We start from the raw sequence: 21,963 nt of genomic DNA, 5'->3' as shown, positions 1-21,963 counted from the left end.
GATGAACAAAAGTAAACACAGAGAGTACGTATTGGTATGCCAAAATATAGATATAATGTGAAAATGTTGTATCTTGGTGTCAGTAACACATGTTGTATTTTGGTGTCATAAAGACTTACTTGTCGTCCACACAGTGAGCAGCGGTGACGACCCACTCTGAGTTGATGAGGGTCCCGCCGCAGCGGTGACCGGCGGACGTCTGGAGGGACGCCTGCCAGGGCCAGCTGCTGGACACCGCACCCTCGCCGCCCACGATCCGGTTCAGCGGCGGGAACACTGGGTGGATGGGCGGAGCCCCGCAGGATGCGCCCGGGTTTACTAACAAGACATAAATATTTGTGTAAACATGTTTGTACGTTTGTTTGCTTGTTGAGCTCGTTTTTCAATAGATTTCATAACAACGGCTAACATTTTCATGATATATCAACACCATAGGTTACGAACCAAAAGTATTGTTCTGTATCAGACCATACTTGTTTGTTTGTTTGTTTGTTTGTTTGTTGAAGCTTTCCAAAAGATTTCATAACAGGAGCAAGCATCTTCACAAATCAACAGTGCACCTTAAGAAAAGAAGGCTTGATAAACTACCTTTGTTATTCGTAACTACTACTGAACCGCGGGTATATACAGTCCAGCACAACTCTGACAGTTGTTTGAAGCACGCTCTTTTGGAGCTAGTAATCTTCTTCTCGCCTTTATAGTCTAACATACAGCTTAAAGTGTCACCACGTCAATGACACTGTGACACGATTCTAACTAAGGAATGAAGTGCATGGCCTAAACTTACTGCATCCAAACTCGTCACTTCCGTCCGGACAGTCGTCATTTCCGTCGCACGTGGTCGCGCTGCTGACACAGGATCCATCAAAGCAGGTGAAGTCGGACGGGGAGCACGTCGCTTTTTTTAGGAAAGAAGATCAGGAACAAGAATACGTCAAACATCGGTATGAAAAATATGATTTACCTTTGGTTGTGTTGACATGTAAGCACGCAGATAAAAGAGAATATGTGGGAACCATATTGTTAATATGAGGCAACCATGTATGCTTGAGATTATTTACGTAATGTCACTATATTTGTAACTTGCAAGGAATGTCGTACGGTAAAGTTTGTTTGTCCTGGTTATTTTTTATTCTGCCTTACTCCTCGTGTGGCAGACACAGGCGGCCACTTCTAGCACACACACCCCGCCGAAAATTCTGCTAGGAGAATAATACTGATGAATCAGATGTGGATACCCCATTTCACTAGGGTGGTGACCTCGCTGCGATATAAGATTGGACAGAGTGCTCAACTAATTTCATATAAAAGAATAAATATATTTTGGCGCTTTTTGTGTTTTGCTAACTTTTCAGTCATGCTTAAACATTTTTCATGATTTTCCAAATGAACTTAGGGCCCTGTCATACTTGTGCGTATATTCAGCGCGCTTGAGTTGCGCATTAACATGTTTTGGTTTAGATAAGGTTTACGGGGGAAGAGTTGTTTTCTACTTTGACCCACCGTTGTGCAGCCTATTGATCGAACCTAAGAAATCACTTATTCGGCTGCAAAGTTAACCTAAACCAAAAACGTGTTACTACGCAACCCATACGGATTTGTATATATATACAGGTGTGACAGGGGCTTTAAGGGTTACATAAATCCAATTTAGGTCGCAGCGACGTCGCAGCGCAATCGCCTTCTAGTGGAATGTGGGCACACTTGTACGTATATTTTTAAATATGTATAAAAATATTAAATACTTAAAAGTCCGTATGAGTTGCGTATTTACATTATTCGGGTTTCGGTTTTTGTTTGGGGCCGAAGTATCCAGGCTGCACAACGGCGTATCAAAGTAAACAAATTACTTCTTTCTCGCAAACTTTCCCTTAGCATGTCAATGCGCAACTCATACGGACTTGGATATACGCGTGAAAGTGTGAACGACGTCTGAATTAGCCTCCGTTGCAGGCTCTGAACCGGCCTTTTTTGGGGCTAAATAATTTACGTTTTGCAGCCAGCCCGTAACCATCAGCCATTCCGTAACCATTTTACCGGCAAAATGGTTACGGGGGTGGCTGATGGTCACGGGCTGGCTGCAAAAAGTATATTATTTAGCCCCCAAAAAGGCCGGTTCAGAGCCTGCAACGTAGGCTAGTCTGAATGGCGAACGTTAACTCACGCGGTGGGTCCTCAGCGGTGTAGGTTGCGGAAAAGCCGACCTGGGTCACGGACCCGTCCGAAGTGAAGAGCAGGAATGCGTCACTTCCGCACGTGGAAATCTCGCGAGAGTGTGAACCACACAACTTCTTGACTTCCGGAGCATTTCGGTCCGTTCCATCATATAAGGTCAGGGAATCGTAGTTGCAAGTTCCTGACACCTCCAAACTGAACCTCTCAAAACTATGAACAAGAAAATATCAATATCAAAACCTGCTGATCTACAGATCTTTCTCAGGGTCACTGACGATATACATGCTACCAGAAACGTCTGACCGTACCCAAAATCTATCCAGTAGCTTAAGTAACAGTTACCATGCGTATCTTAACCTGGGTGTTTACTTTTTTTAATGTCAGCGGGAAATATTTCGAATGCTTCGGTGGTCGCGGTGGCATAATGGCAGGGTGATTGGACCAGAACCCCAGGAGCCCTTGGTTCGAATCATGCATATGCCCCATTGACGTTGTGCCCTTAGGAAAGGTAGCCTCCGATGCAGACTCAACCCGGCTGTTTTCTTCAAGCTATTGTTTTTATACTATTACATTTTTTTATTGCTGGCCAGCAATAAGACAAAAATATAATAGTATAAAAACAATAACTTGAAAAAGAAAACAGCCGGGTTGAGTCTGCATCGGAGGCTAAGGAAAAGGCACTTAACACGGATTTCCTCACTTTGAGCACCACGCTTCGGTTAGGGACATCCCTCGGGTAGGACGTTAAATTAAAGTCCCTTGTTTGAGGAGCTGAGCCACACCTCGAACACGTTAAAGAACCGTCCACACTTATCGAGAAGGGTAGGGATCTTTCCCGGTGTGAGTGGATCAAATAAATCTGTACTCTTCAGTACAAACCTGGTGTGTTTCGTCATGAGGTTTTAAGAATAAACAACAGCAAAATAATGGGACGCTTTGCAGCTCGCAAACCTTATTTTCACGATTTTTCCCGGGGTGACAGAGATGGTCCAAGAGCACTCCGCGTCGTTTGGGTAGCGGTTCGGGTATTCGGGAGAGGTGAACGTACCGGAGTCACCAGACAGGACTGTTGGGTTTCCGCATCCTGCCGGCCGGGATGGTGTGGGAGGAGGGGGGAAGGTCACTAAGAGAAAGAATCATCGGTGTTAACAACAGTTGCTACCACAAGGGTCAGTTTATTCAAATATGGAATAGCAAATAGCAACAAGTGTGTTGGTCTGTGATGTCGTTGAATACATAGAACACTTCCTTTTTTTAATGTAAAGATGCAAAACCTTTGTGGTCAGCAAATAAGAACTACTTTCTTTTTTAATATGTACACTGTTATTGACCACAGAAGATGTAATCCTAGGATACCAAATTTCCAATATAAAACAATTTCAATACATGAATGAACTAATACTGCTGGGGAAAACACCATTTGTTAGTTTAAGTACGGAACGAGTCGTATGGCAATTCTGACTGTTTTTTTTGCACTGCAGCTATAGGTGTCGCTGCTTACAGATGCGGTCCCATTGATGAGAAAAACTGAACGGATGCTAGTACCGTTTATCTTGAATACATAATAAATGGGGTGTGATGTATGTAGAGTAGGGGTAGGTACCGATGCAGAAAATTCAGGTCCGGTCCAGTTCCAAAAGAGGTCCCTATTCACGCCGCGGCCATGTTTACACGAGAACGAAGCTTGGCACGCAAACAAAAAAAATGGCGGCGGCGAGTTCGGTTATGTGACTGCCTGCTGGTTGCCTGGTAATTTTCTAGTCGGTGTTAAGTCCAGTCCACTGTTGTGGTTTTTTTCCGGACCGGTTTTGTTTTACCGGTCCACCAAAAAATACCGGCTTTGTACCGGTACCGTGGTACCGGTACCCACCCCTAATGTAGAGAGTTCTTACCGGCTGGATCTTCTTCTCTGAAAGACGCGCTGAAACCTGCCCCGGTGACGGACCCATCCGTTGTGAAGGTCACGAAGACTTCGTTCACGGTGGTGAGAACCGGGCCGGCACTGTTGCCGCACAGTCGCGCCGCCTCAGGGAAGGCCGAGGTCGGGCCGTTGTACACAACTAGGGCATCGTAACCGCACAGCCTGTGATTCTCGATATTCATTTCCGGAAAGCTGCAAAGAAAGAAGAAAGAGACAACAACGGTTGACAGTCAACTTGTTTTAATTCATCATTACCTCCATGAAAAATGGAGGTATTGTTTTTACTATGTGCATGTGCGTGCGTATGTGTGTGCGTGTCGACGAAATAAGTTAAGAATCTCTGAACGGATTGCGTTATACGCGGGTAGGTGTTGTAAACACGATGGTCAAGGTTGATTTTAGGCGTCCTGGGGGCCAACCTTGGTACTGCAGCAGAACTTCCTTTTCAGGTTAACCTTTGGCCATGGATAGAGTGTGGTCTTCTCCATCCTGTAGTAGACCTCGTCTCCAAGTCGTACTCAAAGGCTAGACTTTACCGGCTCAAGATATCTTTCATGCAATGTTTTGGAAAGAATGTGTGTACACGTAGTCCAAACAGGATTCTATTTCATACATAAGGGTGATTTTTCTTACCTGAAGGCAACGACTTTTCCGGCAGTGACCGTTATCTTCCAGGAACACTGCTGGTTGTTGCCGTAGCTTCCCGGATGTCCTGGACTCGTGAAGGCGCCAGAGATCCCTGACAACACTGTCGGGTTTCCACAGGCCGACTCCCCTGCAAACAAATTAAACATCTTAGCTTTATTTCGCTGGAAAAGGTCGAAATCCTATTTTCGGAAACGGATTTCATTGCCAGAGGAGTGAAAGACGCATTGTACATTCGAGCGCACCGACCAGCACTGAACAGAGACGGGGGCGACACAGGTTATCTGGCACTGACGACCGGTTGCTGTAGTCACGTGTCTAAAGTCACCTATCGGATGTAGCAATAGGACCGTTACGAAAATTTCCTAGGTACCCCGGTATTGGTTATGTAAAGTTTACTAATATCCCTTTCGTAGCTTTAACACGATGAGTGTATTTCTCATACATACACATACCAAGAGAGAACAGAACTTATAGCTATGTTGCAAACTAGTTGTAAGACAGGCTTGTAGTACGTGTGTGAATGTAATATTCCAAACAGGACAGGCATAAGCAGTCTGTGCATCAATTATTTGCAAAATGTTGTAATCGTTTTGGCTCAGACCTGCCTTAAAAGATTGGAACATGGCGAGTTACTTACGACGGCAAAGCCTATTTTGTTTCGTCGGCATCCATGGGCGTCACCATGTTGAATTTTGACATCATGCAGGCGCCATCTTGTTCCCGGTTGGAATAGAACGTTTATTTTTCTAGGTAGGGGGACTGGAAACAACTTACTTTCGCAGACGAGATCGGTTCCAGTCCAGTCACCATCCCTGCACGTCCTGATGATGTTACCGCCAGCACTGATGAACCCTGAGCTACACTGGTACGTGCAGCTCTCCTCTGCATCGTAAGGGGGCGTGCAGCCGGTGACGTCTGTGTTGGCTACGGTAGGTCTGGAGGGGCAGCGATTACCTGCAAAATGGTATGGTATAATCTTAAAGTTGAGACTTGCTTTTAAAATCTAGAAACATGTCACATTACTTCGATACTTTGTAAAATATTTACGACGGCAAAGCCTATTTTGTTTTCGTCGGCATCCATGCATGGGCGACACCATTTTGAATTTTGACATCATGCAGGCGTCATATTGTTTCCGATTGGAATAGAACGTTTATTTTCCATGTACTAGGTAGGAGGACAGGACACAACTTACTCTCGCAGACGAGGTCTGTTCCAGTCCAGTCACCATCCCTGCATGTCCTGGTGCTGTCGCCGCCAGCACTAGTGAATCCTGTGCGGCACTGGTACGTGCAGCTCTCCTCTGCATCGTAAGGGGGCGCACAGCCTGTGACGTCTGTGTTGGCTACGGTTGGTCTGGAGGGGCAGCGATCACCTGCAAAATGGTATGGTATAATCGTTTTTGTTTATACTTCCTGTGAAAGATTATACTGAAACATGGAGCGTTATTTCGATATTTTATCACATTTTTGGATAGCAAACCATAGTTTGTTTTCGTCGGGGTCAATGGGCGCCGCCATGTCAGATTTTGACATCATGCAGAAGCCATCTTGTTTCCGGTTGGACTATGATGTGACGTTAATTCTTCCGGAGAGGGACTGGAAACAACTTACTCTCGCAGACGAGGTCTGTTCCAGTCCAGTCACCATCCCTGCATGTCCTGGTGCTGTCGCCGCCAGCACTAGTGAATCCTGACCTGCACTGGTACGTGCAGCTTTCCTCTGCATCGTAAGGGGGCGTGCAGCCTGTGACGGCTGTGTTGGCTACGGTAGGTCTAGAGGGGCAGCGATTACCTGCAAAATGGTAACGAAGGTATGATATTTATGTTGAGACTTGCTTTTAAAGCTAGAAACATGTCACGTTACTTTGATACTTTATAATAAATTTACGGCGGCAAAGCCTATTTTGTTTTCGTCGGCATCCATGCAGGGGCGCCACCATTTTGAATTTTGACATCGTGCAGGCGTCATATTGTTTCCGATTGGAATAGAACGTTTATTTTCCAGGTACTAGGTATGAGGAAAGGACACAACTTACTCTCGCAGACGAGGTCTGTTCCAGTCCAGTCACCATCCCTGCATGTCCTGGTGCTGTCGCCGCCTGCACTAGTGAATCCTGACCTGCACTGGTACGTGCAGCTCTCCTCATCATCGTAAGGGGGCGTGCAGCCTGAGACGTCTGTGTTGGCTACGGTAGGTCTGGAGGGGCAGCGATTACCTGCAAAATGGTAAGGTATGATATTTATGTTGAGACTTGCTTTTAAAAGCTAGAAACATGTCACGTTACTTTGATACTTTATAATACATTTACGACGGCAAAGCCTATTTTGTTTTCGTCGGGGTCAATGGGCGACACCATTTTGAATTTTGACATCATGCAGGCGCCATATTCTTTCCGGTTGGAATAGAACGTTTATTTTTCAGGTAGGAGTACTTGACACAACTTACTCTCGCAGACGAGATCGGTTCCAGTCCAGTCACCATCCCTGCATGTCCTGGTGCTGTCGCCGCCAGCACTAGTGAATCCTGACCTGCACTGGTACGTGCAGCTCTCCTCTGCATCGTAAGGGGGCGTGCAACCTGAGACGTCTGTGTTGGCTAGGGTTGGTCTAGTGGGGCATCCAATAGAATTACCTGCAAAATGTTAAGGTGTTATCGTTTCTGTTTAGACTTGCTTTTAAACGATTGAAATTTTCCTTTGTCAGGAGTTTTCTTTTCAATCCACACAAGTGCTGTACAAATAACACTGATAATGACCAGACTGAAAGTAAACAACATTCCTTTGCACCTGAAACATGTCACGTTACTTTGATACCTTATTTCACTTGTGATAGCACAGCCTGTTTTGTTTTCGTCAGCGTCAATGGGCGACGCCATCTTAGATTTTGACATCATGCAGGCGCCATCTTGTTTTCTCAAGTACAAGAATGCTATGCAAATAGCACTGATACTAACAACGACTCACCGTTGCAGACCAGGTTATTTCCGTTCCAGTTCCCGTTCACGCAGATTCTAATGGCGTCCCCTCCGCCAGCGACGAACCCCGCGTTACACTGATAGTTGCAGATCTCTCCAGCATCGTATGGAGCTTCACAGCCGGTAGCGCTAGCGTTGGGTACGGTAGGACTGTCGCCACATGGGGCACCTAACACAACAATCAAGACATTTATTTCCGAAAACGTAATGGTTGGAAAAGTTGTAATAACTACTATTTACGAAGTGACGTTAATGAAAGTGTACTCTACTAGTGATTTAATGAGATAGCACCCCCCCCCCCCTTCCATTAATTCATTAAAGAGAATGTCAACTCTCCCTTATAGTGAATTAACGTGATAGAGGGGTGCCATCTCATTTATTTACTAGTACGAGAATATTCTAATTATCTTGTAGTGATAAAACTAATGTGATAAGTTTATCACGTGCAAGAGTATATATGTATAAATAGTAAGTATACTCAGGGTACTGTACCAAACTGCTTCGATAATACAATAATAAAATATTACTAGTATCACTAATCAAGTACAACGTCTTCACTTCTCAGGTCTAGACTGTGACCTGTTTTAAATTAAAGTTACTCTCTAAGCAGAGGGTCGGCTCCTGATCGTTTTTGACATCTTTCTAAGTGGGGTTTCTACTTTGTCAGTTGTTGTTTTTCTATGGTTGGCTGGTTGACAAAGAGAAAACCTGACGAAATAGAGAGCATGGTAAAAACGCATAGAAAGACGTAAAAAAGCAACCTGAAGCCGAACATCTGCTTGGAGCATTTTCAGATACCCTCCATAAGTGCGTTCGGTGCAGGGGTTAGATAACATACGTTAGATCTTGTGAGCAAAATTGCGTAGTACGAGGGCGGGTCAAAAAGTTATGCAATCTTGTTTTTAAAACAAGCTCGTTGCATTACGTTTTGATTCACGATCGTATTTGATCAATTGTTATTGTAAGATCAACTTAACAGACTTGGCGGACACAATTGAATTGCCTCATTTACATTTCTAAAATGATACAATTTTAAGAGCACGTCAAACATTCCAGTCGACTAGATAAAATTTACATCAAAATCTTCATATTTGTGATCTTATATACTTTAAAAAGTTTCCTTTAGACGGACAATGACAAACGACAAAAAGCATACATAGGCCTTAAACCTGGCTTTGTAAGTCCCTCAAAACTCTCATTATGAACGAGTCTCTGTGCCTTCTAGACCTGCTGAGTGGGAGGTTGTATTGAGTTTTCCTCAGTTTGTACTCAGGTTTCTCTTTAGGTAGGAAGTAGACATTGCAGCGGTGGGAGGGGTTCAGACTCACATGAACAGCTCAGTCGCCTTCCGGTCCATCTCACACGTCGCCTTCTGTTCCTACAGGTCAGGTTATGACGTCCCCTCCGTTTCACGCAGCCTTCCCGGCACTGAAAGTTGCACCTCTCGCCGATCGTAAACGGTGCCTCACAACCGCCCCGAACCGTGTCAGGTAGGTTAATTTCGCCGCACGTTTCTGGTAGGGTGTTAGACATCAATGTAATAAGATTATATTTATATTTGTATGCAATCAATTATTATACTGTCATCATTTGTTACTATTATTATCGTATGATTTAATGTGATATTGTTATCATTTATTACTACGATTATGTTATGAATTGTTATATTATTGTTATATTGTAAACTGCGATTGACTCCCTAATCTCTATCATTTCGATATCGACTTATGCTATGATTTGATGTATAATCTTTATGTGCAACCAATTACTATTTTGTCAGTATTCTGTTACTATTATTATTGTCTGATTTGTTATTGTTATCATTTACTACTATAATTATGTTATGAATTGTTAGATTTATGTTATCTTTTGTTAATCTAGATGGGGAAAGACCTTGTATAAGCCGTTATGGCTTTTTTCTTCCCCCCGCACGTATATTTTCTTGTTCTATTATGTAATACAAAATGATCTTAATATGTGCGAATGAATCAAATCAAAATCAAATACGCAAGGTAACAGTTGATTTGATTTGATCTATTTATTGGACTGTAAAAAGTACAGCCAGGGCTACCCAACTAGCCGGAGGCTATTACAAAGGGTTAGTCCTGGGAACAATATTCAACATTCAATATAAACTTTCACAACGCACGTCAAAACACACATCAAGACGTACACAAAACGCAAGACTAAAATACAAAGAAGAAACAAAATTAACAAAAAAAAGCACAAAACTCAATTTAAGTGCCCTATCGTTTGAATGTAAAGTTTGAACATTCTGATAAAGAGATTGAATTTTAGACCGGAGCACTGAATTGGTCTATAATGCTTTATAAGTATGGGGTGGGGGCGTAACTTTGTTCAGCTATTACTCCCTAACCATGAATGAGAAAGTAAAATGATTTCATTTCCTCAAATACCCGCCAAGTGCCCTATCGTTTGAATGTAAAGTTTGAACATTCTGATAAAGAGATTGAATTTTAGACCGGAGCACTGAATTGGTCTATAATGCTTTATAAGTATGGGGTGGGGGCGTAACTTTGGTCAGCTATTACTCCCTAACCATGAATAAGAAAGTAAAATTATTTCATTTCCTCAAATACCCGCCAAGTGCCCTATCGTTTGAATGTAAAGTTTGAACATTCTGATAAAGAGATTGGATTTTAGACCGGAGCACTGAATTGGTCTATAATGCTTTATAAGTATGGGCTGGGGGCGTAACTTTGGTCAGCTATTACTTCCTAACGATGAATGAGAAAGTAAAGTGATTTCATTTCCTCAAATACCCGCCAAGTGCCCTATCATTTGAATGTAAAGTTTGAACATTCTGCTAAAGAGATTGAATTTTAGACCGGAGCACTGAATTGGTCTATAATGCTTCATAAGTATGGGGTGGGGGATGAAACTTTGGTCAGCTATTACTCCCTAACCATGAATGAGAAAGGAAAATGATTTCATTTCCTCAAATACCCACCAAGTGCCCTATCGTTTGAATGTAAAGTTTGAACATTCTGATAAAGAGATTGAATTTTAGACCGGAGCACTGAATTGGTCTATAATGCTTTATAAGTATGGGGTGGGGGGCGTAACTTTGGTCAGCTATTACTCCCTAACCATGAATCAGAAAGTAAAATGATTTCATTTCCTCAAATACCCGCCAAGTGCCCTATCGTTTGAATGTAAAGTTTGAACATTCTGATAAAGAGATTGAATTTTAGACCGGAGCACTGAATTGGTCTATAATGCTTTATAAGTATGGGGTGGGGGGCGTAACTGTGGTCAGCTATTACTTCCTAACCATGAATGAGAAAGTAAAGTGATTTCATTTCCTCAAATACCCGCCAAGTGCCCTATCGTTTGAATGTAAAGTTTGAACATTCTGATAAAGAGATTGAATTTTAGACCGGAGCACTGAATTGGTCTATAATGCTTTATAAGTATGGGGTGGGGGGCGTAACTTTGGTCAGCTATTACTCCCTAACCATGAATGAGAAAGTAAAATGATTTCATTTCCTCAAATACCCTTCAAGTGCCCTATCATTTGAATGTAAAGTTTGAACATTCTGATAAAGAGATTGGATTTTAGACCGGAGCACTGAATTGGTCTATAATGCTTTATAAGTATGGGCTGGGGGCGTAACTTTGGTCAGCTATTACTTCCTAACCATGAATGAGAAAGTAAAATGATTTCATTTCCTCAAATACCCTTCAAGTGCCCTATCATTTGAATGTAAAGTTTGAACATTCTGATAAAGAGATTGAATTTTAGACCGGAGCACTGAATTGGTCTATAATGCTTCATAAGTATGGGGCGGGGGATGTAACTTTTGTCAGCTATTACTCCCTAACCATGAATGAGAAAGGAAAATGATTTCATTTCCTCAAATACCCACCAAGTGCCCTATCGTTTGAATGTAAAGTTTGAACATTCTGATAAAGAGATTGAATTTTAGACCGGAGCACTGAATTGGTCTATAATGCTTTATAAGTATGGGGTGGGGGGCGTTACTTTAGTCAGCTATTACTCCCTAACCATGAATGAGAAAGTAAAGTGATTTCATTTCCTCAAATACCAGCCAAGTGCCCTATCGTTTGAATGTAAAGTTTGAACATTCTGATAAAGAGATTGAATTTTACACCGGAGCACTGAATTCATCTATAATGCTTTATAAGTATGGGGTGGGGGCGTAACTTTGGTCAGCTATTACTCCCTAACCATGAATAAGAAAGTAAAATGATTTCATTTCCTCAAATACCCGCCAAGTGCCCTATCGTTTGAATGTAAAGTTTGAACATTCTGATAAAGAGATTGGATTTTAGACCGGAGCACTGAATTGGTCTATAATGCTTTATAAGTATGGGCTGGGGGCGTAACTTAGGTCAGCTATTACTTCCTAACCATGAATGAGAAAGTAAAATTATTTCATTTCCTCAAATACCCTTCAAGTGCCCTATCGTTTGAATGTAAAGTTTGAACATTCTGATAAAGAGATTGAATTTTAGACCAGAGCACTGAAATGGTCTATAATGCTTTATAAGTATGGGGTGGGGGGCGTAACTTTGGTCAGCTATTACTCCTTAACCATGAATAAGAAAGTAAAATGATTTCATTTCCTCAAATACCAGCCAAGTGCCCTATCATTTGAATGTAAAGTTTGAACATTCTGATAAAGAGATTTGATTTTAGACCGGAGCACTGAATTGGTCTATAATGCTTTATAAGTATGGGGTGGGGGGCGTAACTTTGGTCAGCTATTACTCCCTAACCATGAATGAGAAAGTAAAGTGATTTCATTTCCTCAAATACCCACCAAGTGCCCTATCGTTTGAATGTAAAGTTTGAACATTCTGATAAAGAGATTGAATTTTAGACCGGAGCACTGAATTGGTCTATAATGCTTTATAAGTATGGGGTGGGGGGCGTAACTTTGGTCAGCTATTACTCCCTAACCATGAAGGAGAAAGTAAAATAATTTCATTTCCTCAAATACCCGCCAAGTGCCCTATCGTTTGAATGTAAAGTTTGAACATTCTGATAAAGAGATTGAATTTTAGACCGGAGCACTGAATTGGTCTATAATGCTTTATAAGTATGGGGTGGGGGCGTAACTTTGGTCAGCTATTACTCCCTAACCATGAATGAGAAAGTAAAGTGATTTCATTTCCTCAAATACCCGCCAAGTGCCCTATCGTTTGAATGTAAAGTTTGAACATTCTGATAAAGAGATTGAATTTTAGACTGGAGCACTGAATTGGTCTATAATGCTTTATAAGTATGGGGTGGGGGGCGTAACTTTGGTCAGCTATTACTCCCTAACCATGAATCAGAAAGTAAAATGATTTCATTTCCTCAAATACCCGCCAAGTGCCCTATCGTTTGAATGTAAAGTTTGAACATTCTGATAAAGAGATTGAATTTTAGACCGGAGCACTGAATTGGTCTATAATGCTTTATAAGTATGGGGTGGGGGGCGTATTTTTGGTCAGCTATTATTTCCTAACCATGAATGAGAAAGTAAAGTGATTTCATTTCCTCAAATACCCGCCAAGTGCCCTATCGTTTGAATGTAAAGTTTAGACATTCTGATAAAGAGATTGAATTTTAGACCGGAGCACTGAATTGGTCTATAATGCTTTATAAGTATGGGGTGGGGGGCGTATTTTTGGTCAGCTATTACTTCCTAACCATGAATGAGAAAGTAAAGTGATTTCATTTTCTCAAATACCCGCCAAGTGCCCTATCGTTTGAATGTAAAGTTTGAACATTCTGATAAAGAGATTGAATTTTAGACCGGAGCACTGAATTGGTCTATAATGCTTTATAAGTATGGGGTGGGGGGCGTAACTTTGGTCAGCTATTACTCCCTAACCATGAATCAGAAAGTAAAATGATTTCATTTCCTCAAATACCCGCCAAGTGCCCTATCGTTTGAATGTAAATTTGAACATTCTGATAAAGAGATTGAATTTTAGACCGGAGCACTGAATTGGTCTATAATGCTTTATAAGTATGGGGTGGGGGGCGTAACTTTGGTCAGCTATTACTTCCTAACCATGAATGAGAAAGTAAAAAGATTTCATTTCCTCAAATACCCGCCAAGTGCCCTATCGTTTGAATGTAAAGTTTGAACATTCTGATAAAGAGATTGAATTTTAGACGGGAGCACTGAATTGGTCTATAATGCTTTATAATTATGGGGTGGGGGCGTAACTTTGGTCAGCTATTACTCCCTAACCATGAATGAGAAAGTAAAGTGATTTCATTTTCTCAAATACCCGCCAAGTGCCCTATAGTTTGAATGTAAAGTTTGAACATTCTGATAAAGAGATTGAATTTTAGACCGGAGCACTGAATTGGTCTATAATGCTTTATAAGTATGGGCTGGGGGCGTAACTTTGGTCAGCTATTACTCCCTAACCATGAATCAGAAAGTAAAATGATTTCATTTCCTCAAATACCCGCCAAGTGCCCTATCGTTTGAATGTAAAGTTTGAACATTCTGATAAAGAGATTGAATTTTAGACCGGAGCACTGAATTGGTCTATAATGCTTTATAAGTATGGGGTGGGGGGCGTAACTTTGGTCAGCTATTACTCCCTAACCATGAATCAGAAAGTAAAATGATTTCATTTCCTGAAATACCCGCCAAGTGCCCTATCGTTTGAATGTAAATTTTGAACATTCTGATAAAGAGATTGAATTTTAGACCGGAGCACTGAATTGGTCTATAATGCTTTATAAGTATGGGGTGGGGGGCGTAACTTTGGTCAGCTATTACTTCCTAACCATGAATGAGAAAGTAAAAAGATTTCATTTCCTCAAATACCCGCCAAGTGCCCTATCGTTTGAATGTAAAGTTTGAACATTCTGATAAAGAGATTGAATTTTAGACGGGAGCACTGAATTGGTCTATAATGCTTTATAATTATGGGGTGGGGGCGTAACTTTGGTCAGCTATTACTCCCTAACCATGAATGAGAAAGTAAAGTGATTTCATTTTCTCAAATACCCGCCAAGTGCCCTATAGTTTGAATGTAAAGTTTGAACATTCTGATAAAGAGATTGAATTTTAGACCGGAGCACTGAATTGGTCTATAATGCTTTATAAGTATGGGGTGGGGGGCGTAACTTTGGTCAGCTATTACTCCCTAACCATGAATGAGAAAGTAAAGTGATTTCATTTCCTCAAATACCCGCCAAGTGCCCTATCGTTTGAATGTAAAGTTTGAACATTCTGATAAAGAGATTGAATTTTAGACCGGAGCACTGAATTGGTCTATAATGCTTTATAAGTACGGGGTGGGGGCGTAACTTTGGTCAGCTATTACTCCCTAACCATGAATGAGAAAGTAAAGTGATTTCATTTCCTCAAATACCCGCCAAGTGCCCTATCGTTTGAATGTAAAGTTTGAACATTCTGATAAAGAGATTGAATTTTAGACCGGAGCACTGAATTGGTCTATAATGCTTTATAAGTATAGGGTGGGGGCGTAACTTTGGTCAGCTATTACTCACTAACCATGAATGAGAAAGTAAAGTGATTTCATTTTCTCTAATACCCGCCAAGTGCCCTATCGTTTGAATGTAAAGTTTGAACATTCTGATAAAGAGATTGAATTTTAGACCGGAGCACTGAATTGGTCTATAATGCTTTATAAGTATGGGGTGGGGGCGTAACTTTGGTCAGCTATAACTTCCTAACCATGAATGAGAAAGTAAAGTGATTTCATTTCCTCAAATACCCGCCACGTGCCCTTTCGTTTGAATGTAAAGTTTGAACATTCTGATAAAGAGATTGAATTTTAGATCGGAGCACTGAATTGGTCTATAATGCTTTATAAGTACGGGGTGGGGGCGTAACTTTGGTCAGCTATTACTCCCTAACCATGAATGAGAAAGTAAAGTGATTTCATTTCCTCAAATACCCGCCAAGTGCCCTATCGTTTGAATGTAAAGTTTGAACATTCTGATAAAGAGATTGAATTTTAGACCGGAGCACTGAATTGGTCTATAATGCTTTATAAGTATGGGGTGGGGGCGTAACTTTGGTCAGCTATTACTCACTAACCATGAATGAGAAAGTAAAGTGATTTCATTTTCTCAAATACCCGCCAAGTGCCCTATCGTTTGAATGTAAAGTTTGAACATTCTGATAAAGAGATTGAATTTTAGACCGGAGCACTGAATTGGTCTATAATGCTTTATAAGTATGGGGTGGGGGGCGTAACTTTGGTCAGCTATTACTCCCTAACCATGAATGAGAAAGTAAAGTGATTTCATTTCCTCAAATACCCGCCAAGTGCCCTATCGTTTGAATGTAAAGTTTGAACATTCTGATAAAGAGATTGAATTTTAGACCGGAGCACTGAATTGGTCTATAATGCTTTATAAGTATGAGGTGGGGGGCGTAACTTTGGTCAGCTATTACTTCCTAACCATGAATGAGAAAGTAAAGTGATTTCATTTCCTCAAATACCCGCCAAGTGCCCTATCGTTTGAATGTAAAGTTTGAACATTCTGATAAAGAGATTGAATTTTAGACCGGAGCACTGAATTGGTCTATAATGCTTTATAAGTATGGGGTGGGGGGCGTAAATTTGGTCAGCTATTACTTCCTAACCATGAATGAGAAAGTAAAGTGATTTCATTTCCTCAAATACCCGCCAAGTGCCCTATCGTTTGAATGTAAAGTTTGAACATTCTGATAAAGAGATTGAATTTTAGACCGGAGCACTGAATTGGTCTATAATGCTTTATAATTATGGGGTGGGGGGCGTAACTTTGGTCAGCTATTACTCCCTAACCATGAATGAGAAAGTAAAGTGATTTCATTTCCTCAAATACCCACCAAGTGCCCTATCGTTTGAATGTAAAGTTTGAACATTCTGATAAAGAGATTGAATTTTAGACCGGAGCACTGAATTGGTCTACAATGCTTTATAAGTATGGGGTGGGGGCGTAACTTTGGTCAGCTATTACTCCCTAACCATGAATGAGAAAATAAAATGATTTCATTTCCTCAAATACCCTTCAAGTGCCCTATCGTTTGAATGTAAAGTTTGAACATTCTGATAAAGAGATTGAATTTTAGACCGGAGCACTGAATTGGTCTATAATGCTTTATAAGTATGGGGTGGGGGCGTAACTTTGGTCAGCTATTACTCCCTAACCATGAATGAGAAAGTAAAATGATTTCATTTCCTCAAATACCCGCCAAGTGCCCTATCGTTTGAATGTAAAGTTTGAACATTCTGATAAAGAGATTGAATTTTAGACCGGAGCACTGAATTGGTCTATAATGCTTTATAAGTATGGGGTGGGGGGCGTAACTTTGGTCAGCTATTACTCCCTAACCATGAATCAGAAAGTAAAATGATTTCATTTCCTCAAATACCCGCCAAGTTCCCTATCGTTTGAATGTAAAGTTTGAACATTCTGATAAAGAGATTGAATTTTAGACCGGAGCACTGAATTGGTCTATAATGCTTTATAAGTATGGGGTGGGGGCGTAACTTTGGTCAGCTATTACTCCCTAACCATGAATAAGAAAGTAAAATTATTTCATTTCCTCAAATACCCGCCAAGTGCCCTATCGTTTGAATGTAAAGTTTGAACATTCTGATAAAGAGATTGGATTTTAGACCGGAGCACTGAATTGGTCTATAATGCTTTATAAGTATATGGTGGGGGGCGTAACTTTGGTCAGCTATTACTTCCTAACGATGAATGAGAAAGTAAAGTGATTTCATTTCCTCAAATACCCGCCAAGTGCCCTATCATTTGAATGTAAAGTTTGAACATTCTGATAAAGAGATTGAATTTTAGACCGGAGCACTGAATTGGTCTATAATGCTTCATAAGTATGGGGTGGGGGATGTAACTTTGGTCAGCTATTACTCCCTAACCATGAATGAGAAAGGAAAATGATTTCATTTCCTCAAATACCCACCAAGTGCCCTATCGTTTGAATGTAAAGTTTGAACATTCTGATAAAGAGATTGAATTTTAGACCGGAGCACTGAAATGGTCTATAATGCTTTATAAGTATGGGGTGGGGGCGTAACTTTGGTCAGCTATTACTCCCTAACCATGAATGAGAATGTAAAGTGATTTCATTTCCTCAAATACCCGCCAAGTGCCCTATCGTTTGAATGTAAAGTTTAGACATTCTGATAAAGAGATTGAATTTTAGACCGGAGCACTGCATTGGTCTATAATGCTTTATAAGTATGGGGTGGGGGGCGTAACTTTGGTCAGCTATTACTCCCTAACCATGAATCAGAAAGTAAAATGATTTCATTTCCTCAAATACCCGCCAAGTGCCCTATCGTTTGAATGTAAAGTTTGAACATTCTGATAAAGAGATTGAATTTTAGACCGGAGCACTGAATTGGTCTATAATGCTTTATAAGTATGGGGTGGGGGGCGTAACTGTGGTCAGCTATTACTTCCTAACCATGAATGAGAAAGTAAAGTGATTTCATTTCCTCAAATACCCGCCAAGTGCCCTATCGTTTGAATGTAAAGTTTGAACATTCTGATAAAGAGATTGAATTTTAGACCGGAGCACTGAATTGGTCTATAATGCTTCATAAGTATGGGGTGGGGGATGTAACTTTGGTCAGCTATTACTCCCTAACCATGAATGAGAAAGGAAAATGATTTCATTTCCTCAAATACCCACCAAGTGCCCTATCGTTTGAATGTAAAGTTTGAACATTCTGATAAAGAGATTGAATTTTAGACCGGAGCACTGAAATGGTCTATAATGCTTTATAAGTATGGGGTGGGGGCGTAACTTTGGTCAGCTATTACTCCCTAACCATGAATGAGAATGTAAAGTGATTTCATTTCCTCAAATACCCGCCAAGTGCCCTATCGTTTGAATGTAAAGTTTAGACATTCTGATAAAGAGATTGAATTTTAGACCGGAGCACTGCATTGGTCTATAATGCTTTATAAGTATGGGGTGGGGGGCGTAACTTTGGTCAGCTATTACTCCCTAACCATGAATCAGAAAGTAAAATGATTTCATTTCCTCAAATACCCGCCAAGTGCCCTATCGTTTGAATGTAAAGTTTGAACATTCTGATAAAGAGATTGAATTTTAGACCGGAGCACTGAATTGGTCTATAATGCTTTATAAGTATGGGGTGGGGGGCGTAACTGTGGTCAGCTATTACTTCCTAACCATGAATGAGAAAGTAAAGTGATTTCATTTCCTCAAATACCCGCCAAGTGCCCTATCGTTTGAATGTAAAGTTTGAACATTCTGATAAAGAGATTGAATTTTAGACCGGAGCACTGAATTGGTCTATAATGCTTTATAAGTATGGGGTGGGGGGCGTAACTTTGGTCAGCTATTACTCCCTAACCATGAATCAGAAAGTAAAATGATTTCATTTCCTCAAATACCCGCCAAGTTCCCTATCGTTTGAATGTAAAGTTTGAACATTCTGATAAAGAGATTGAATTTTAGACCGGAGCACTGAATTGGTCTATAATGCTTTATAAGTATGGGGTGGGGGCGTAACTTTGGTCAGCTATTACTCCCTAACCATGAATAAGAAAGTAAAATTATTTCATTTCCTCAAATACCCGCCAAGTGCCCTATCGTTTGAATGTAAAGTTTGAACATTCTGATAAAGAGATTGGATTTTAGACCGGAGCACTGAATTGGTCTATAATGCTTTATAAGTATATGGTGGGGGGCGTAACTTTGGTCAGCTATTACTTCCTAACGATGAATGAGAAAGTAAAGTGATTTCATTTCCTCAAATACCCGCCAAGTGCCCTATCATTTGAATGTAAAGTTTGAACATTCTGATAAAGAGATTGAATTTTAGACCGGAGCACTGAATTGGTCTATAATGCTTCATAAGTATGGGGTGGGGGATGTAACTTTGGTCAGCTATTACTCCCTAACCATGAATGAGAAAGGAAAATGATTTCATTTCCTCAAATACCCACCAAGTGCCCTATCGTTTGAATGTAAAGTTTGAACATTCTGATAAAGAGATTGAATTTTAGACCGGAGCACTGAAATGGTCTATAATGCTTTATAAGTATGGGGTGGGGGCGTAACTTTGGTCAGCTATTACTCCCTAACCATGAATGAGAATGTAAAGTGATTTCATTTCCTCAAATACCCGCCAAGTGCCCTATCGTTTGAATGTAAAGTTTAGACATTCTGATAAAGAGATTGAATTTTAGACCGGAGCACTGCATTGGTCTATAATGCTTTATAAGTATGGGGTGGGGGGCGTAACTTTGGTCAGCTATTACTCCCTAACCATGAATCAGAAAGTAAAATGATTTCATTTCCTCAAATACCCGCCAAGTGCCCTATCGTTTGAATGTAAAGTTTGAACATTCTGATAAAGAGATTGAATTTTAGACCGGAGCACTGAATTGGTCTATAATGCTTTATAAGTATGGGGTGGGGGGCGTAACTGTGGTCAGCTATTACTTCCTAACCATGAATGAGAAAGTAAAGTGATTTCATTTCCTCAAATACCCGCCAAGTGCCCTATCGTTTGAATGTAAAGTTTGAACATTCTGATAAAGAGATTGAATTTTAGACCGGAGCACTGAATTGGTCTATAATGCTTTATAAGTATGGGGTGGGGGGCGTAACTTTGGTCAGCTATTACTCCCTAACCATGAATCAGAAAGTAAAATGATTTCATTTCCTCAAATACCCGCCAAGTGCCCTATCATTTGAATGTAAAGTTTGAACATTCTGATAAAGAGATTGAATTTTAGACCGGAGCACTGAATTGGTCTATAATGCTTTATAAGTATGGGGTGGGGGCGTAACTTTGGTCAGCTATTACTCCCTAACCATGAATAAGAAAGTAAAATGATTTCATTTCCTCAAATACCCTTCAAGTGCCCTATCGTTTGAATGTAAAGTTTGAACATTCTGATAAAGAGATTGGATTTTAGACCGGAGCACTGAATTGGTCTATAATGCTTTATAAGTATGGGCTGGGGGCGTAACTTTGGTCAGCTATTACTTCCTAACCATGAATGAGAAAGTAAAATGATTTCATTTCCTCAAATACCCTTCAAGTACCCTATCATTTGAATGTAAAGTTTGAACATTCTGATAAAGAGATTGAATTTTAGACCGGAGCACTGAATTGGTCTATAATGCTTCATAAGTATGGGGTGGGGGATGTAACTTTTGTCAGCTATTACTCCCTAACCATGAATGAGAAAGGAAAATGATTTCATTTCCTCAAATACCCACCAAGTGCCCTATCGTTTGAATGTAAAGTTTGAACATTCTGATAAAGAGATTGAATTTTAGACCGGAGCACTGAATTGGTCTATAATGCTTTATAAGTATGGGGTGGGGGGCGTTACTTTAGTCAGCTATTACTCCCTAACCATGAATGAGAAAGTAAAGTGATTTCATTTCCTCAAATACCCGCCAAGTGCCCTATCGTTTGAATGTAAAGTTTGAACATTCTGATAAAGAGATTGAATTTTAGACCGGAGCACTGAATTCATCTATAATGCTTTATAAGTATGGGGTGGGGGCGTAACTTTGGCCAGCTATTACTCCCTAACCATGAATAAGAAAGTAAAATGATTTCATTTCCTCAAATACCCGCCAAGTGCCCTATCGTTTGAATGTAAAGTTTGAACATTCTGATAAAGAGATTGGATTTTAGACCGGAGCACTGAATTGGTCTATAATGCTTTATAAGTATATGGTGGGGGGCGTAACTTTGGTCAGCTATTACTTCCTAACGATGAATGAGAAAGTAAAGTGATTTCATTTCCTCAAATACCCGCCAAGTGCCCTATCATTTGAATGTAAAGTTTGAACATTCTGCTAAAGAGATTGAATTTTAGACCGGAGCACTGAATTGGTCTATAATGCTTCATAAGTATGGGGTGGGGGATGTAACTTTGGTCAGCTATTACTCCCTAACCATGAATGAGAAAGGAAAATGATTTCATTTCCTCAAATACCCGCCAAGTGCCCTATCGTTTGAATGTAAAGTTTGAACATTCTGATAAAGAGATTGAATTTTAGACCGGAGCACTGAATTGGTCTATAATGCTTCATAAGTATGGGGTGGGGGATGTAACTTTGGTCAGCTATTACTCCCTAACCATGAATCAGAAAGTAAAATGATTTCATTTCCTCAAATACCCGCCAAGTGCCCTATCGTTTGAATGTAAAGTTTGAACATTCTGATAAAGAGATTGGATTTTAGACCGGAGCACTG

The 21,963-nt window shown here is 40.6% G+C and overlaps 1 protein-coding gene across 1 annotated transcript in view; it reads right to left on the bottom strand.

Moving 5' to 3' along the window:
- Window positions 1-21,963, bottom strand: part of LOC136448820 (uncharacterized) — a 40,053-nt gene that overhangs the window by 4,919 nt on the left and 13,171 nt on the right. The window contains exons 3-15 of the mRNA XM_066448470.1: window positions 9,048-9,233; window positions 7,709-7,888; window positions 7,192-7,377; window positions 6,782-6,961; window positions 6,358-6,537; window positions 5,940-6,119; window positions 5,519-5,698; window positions 4,730-4,871; window positions 4,068-4,288; window positions 3,127-3,298; window positions 2,165-2,385; window positions 788-898; window positions 120-318 (exon numbers count right to left, since the gene is read on the bottom strand). Of these exons, the coding sequence (XP_066304567.1) occupies window positions 120-318; window positions 788-898; window positions 2,165-2,385; window positions 3,127-3,298; window positions 4,068-4,288; window positions 4,730-4,871; window positions 5,519-5,698; window positions 5,940-6,119; window positions 6,358-6,537; window positions 6,782-6,961; window positions 7,192-7,377; window positions 7,709-7,888; window positions 9,048-9,233 (2,338 nt within the window). The remainder of the gene's footprint in view (window positions 1-119; window positions 319-787; window positions 899-2,164; window positions 2,386-3,126; window positions 3,299-4,067; window positions 4,289-4,729; window positions 4,872-5,518; window positions 5,699-5,939; window positions 6,120-6,357; window positions 6,538-6,781; window positions 6,962-7,191; window positions 7,378-7,708; window positions 7,889-9,047; window positions 9,234-21,963) is intronic.

The sequence above is a fragment of the Branchiostoma lanceolatum genome, chromosome 14 (genome assembly GCF_035083965.1).
Source record: "Branchiostoma lanceolatum isolate klBraLanc5 chromosome 14, klBraLanc5.hap2, whole genome shotgun sequence".
NCBI classification, from domain to species: Eukaryota; Metazoa; Chordata; class Leptocardii; order Amphioxiformes; family Branchiostomatidae; genus Branchiostoma; species Branchiostoma lanceolatum.
The sequence above is the reverse complement of the archived record's forward strand: the minus strand, read 5'-3'. Positions and strand labels throughout refer to the sequence as shown.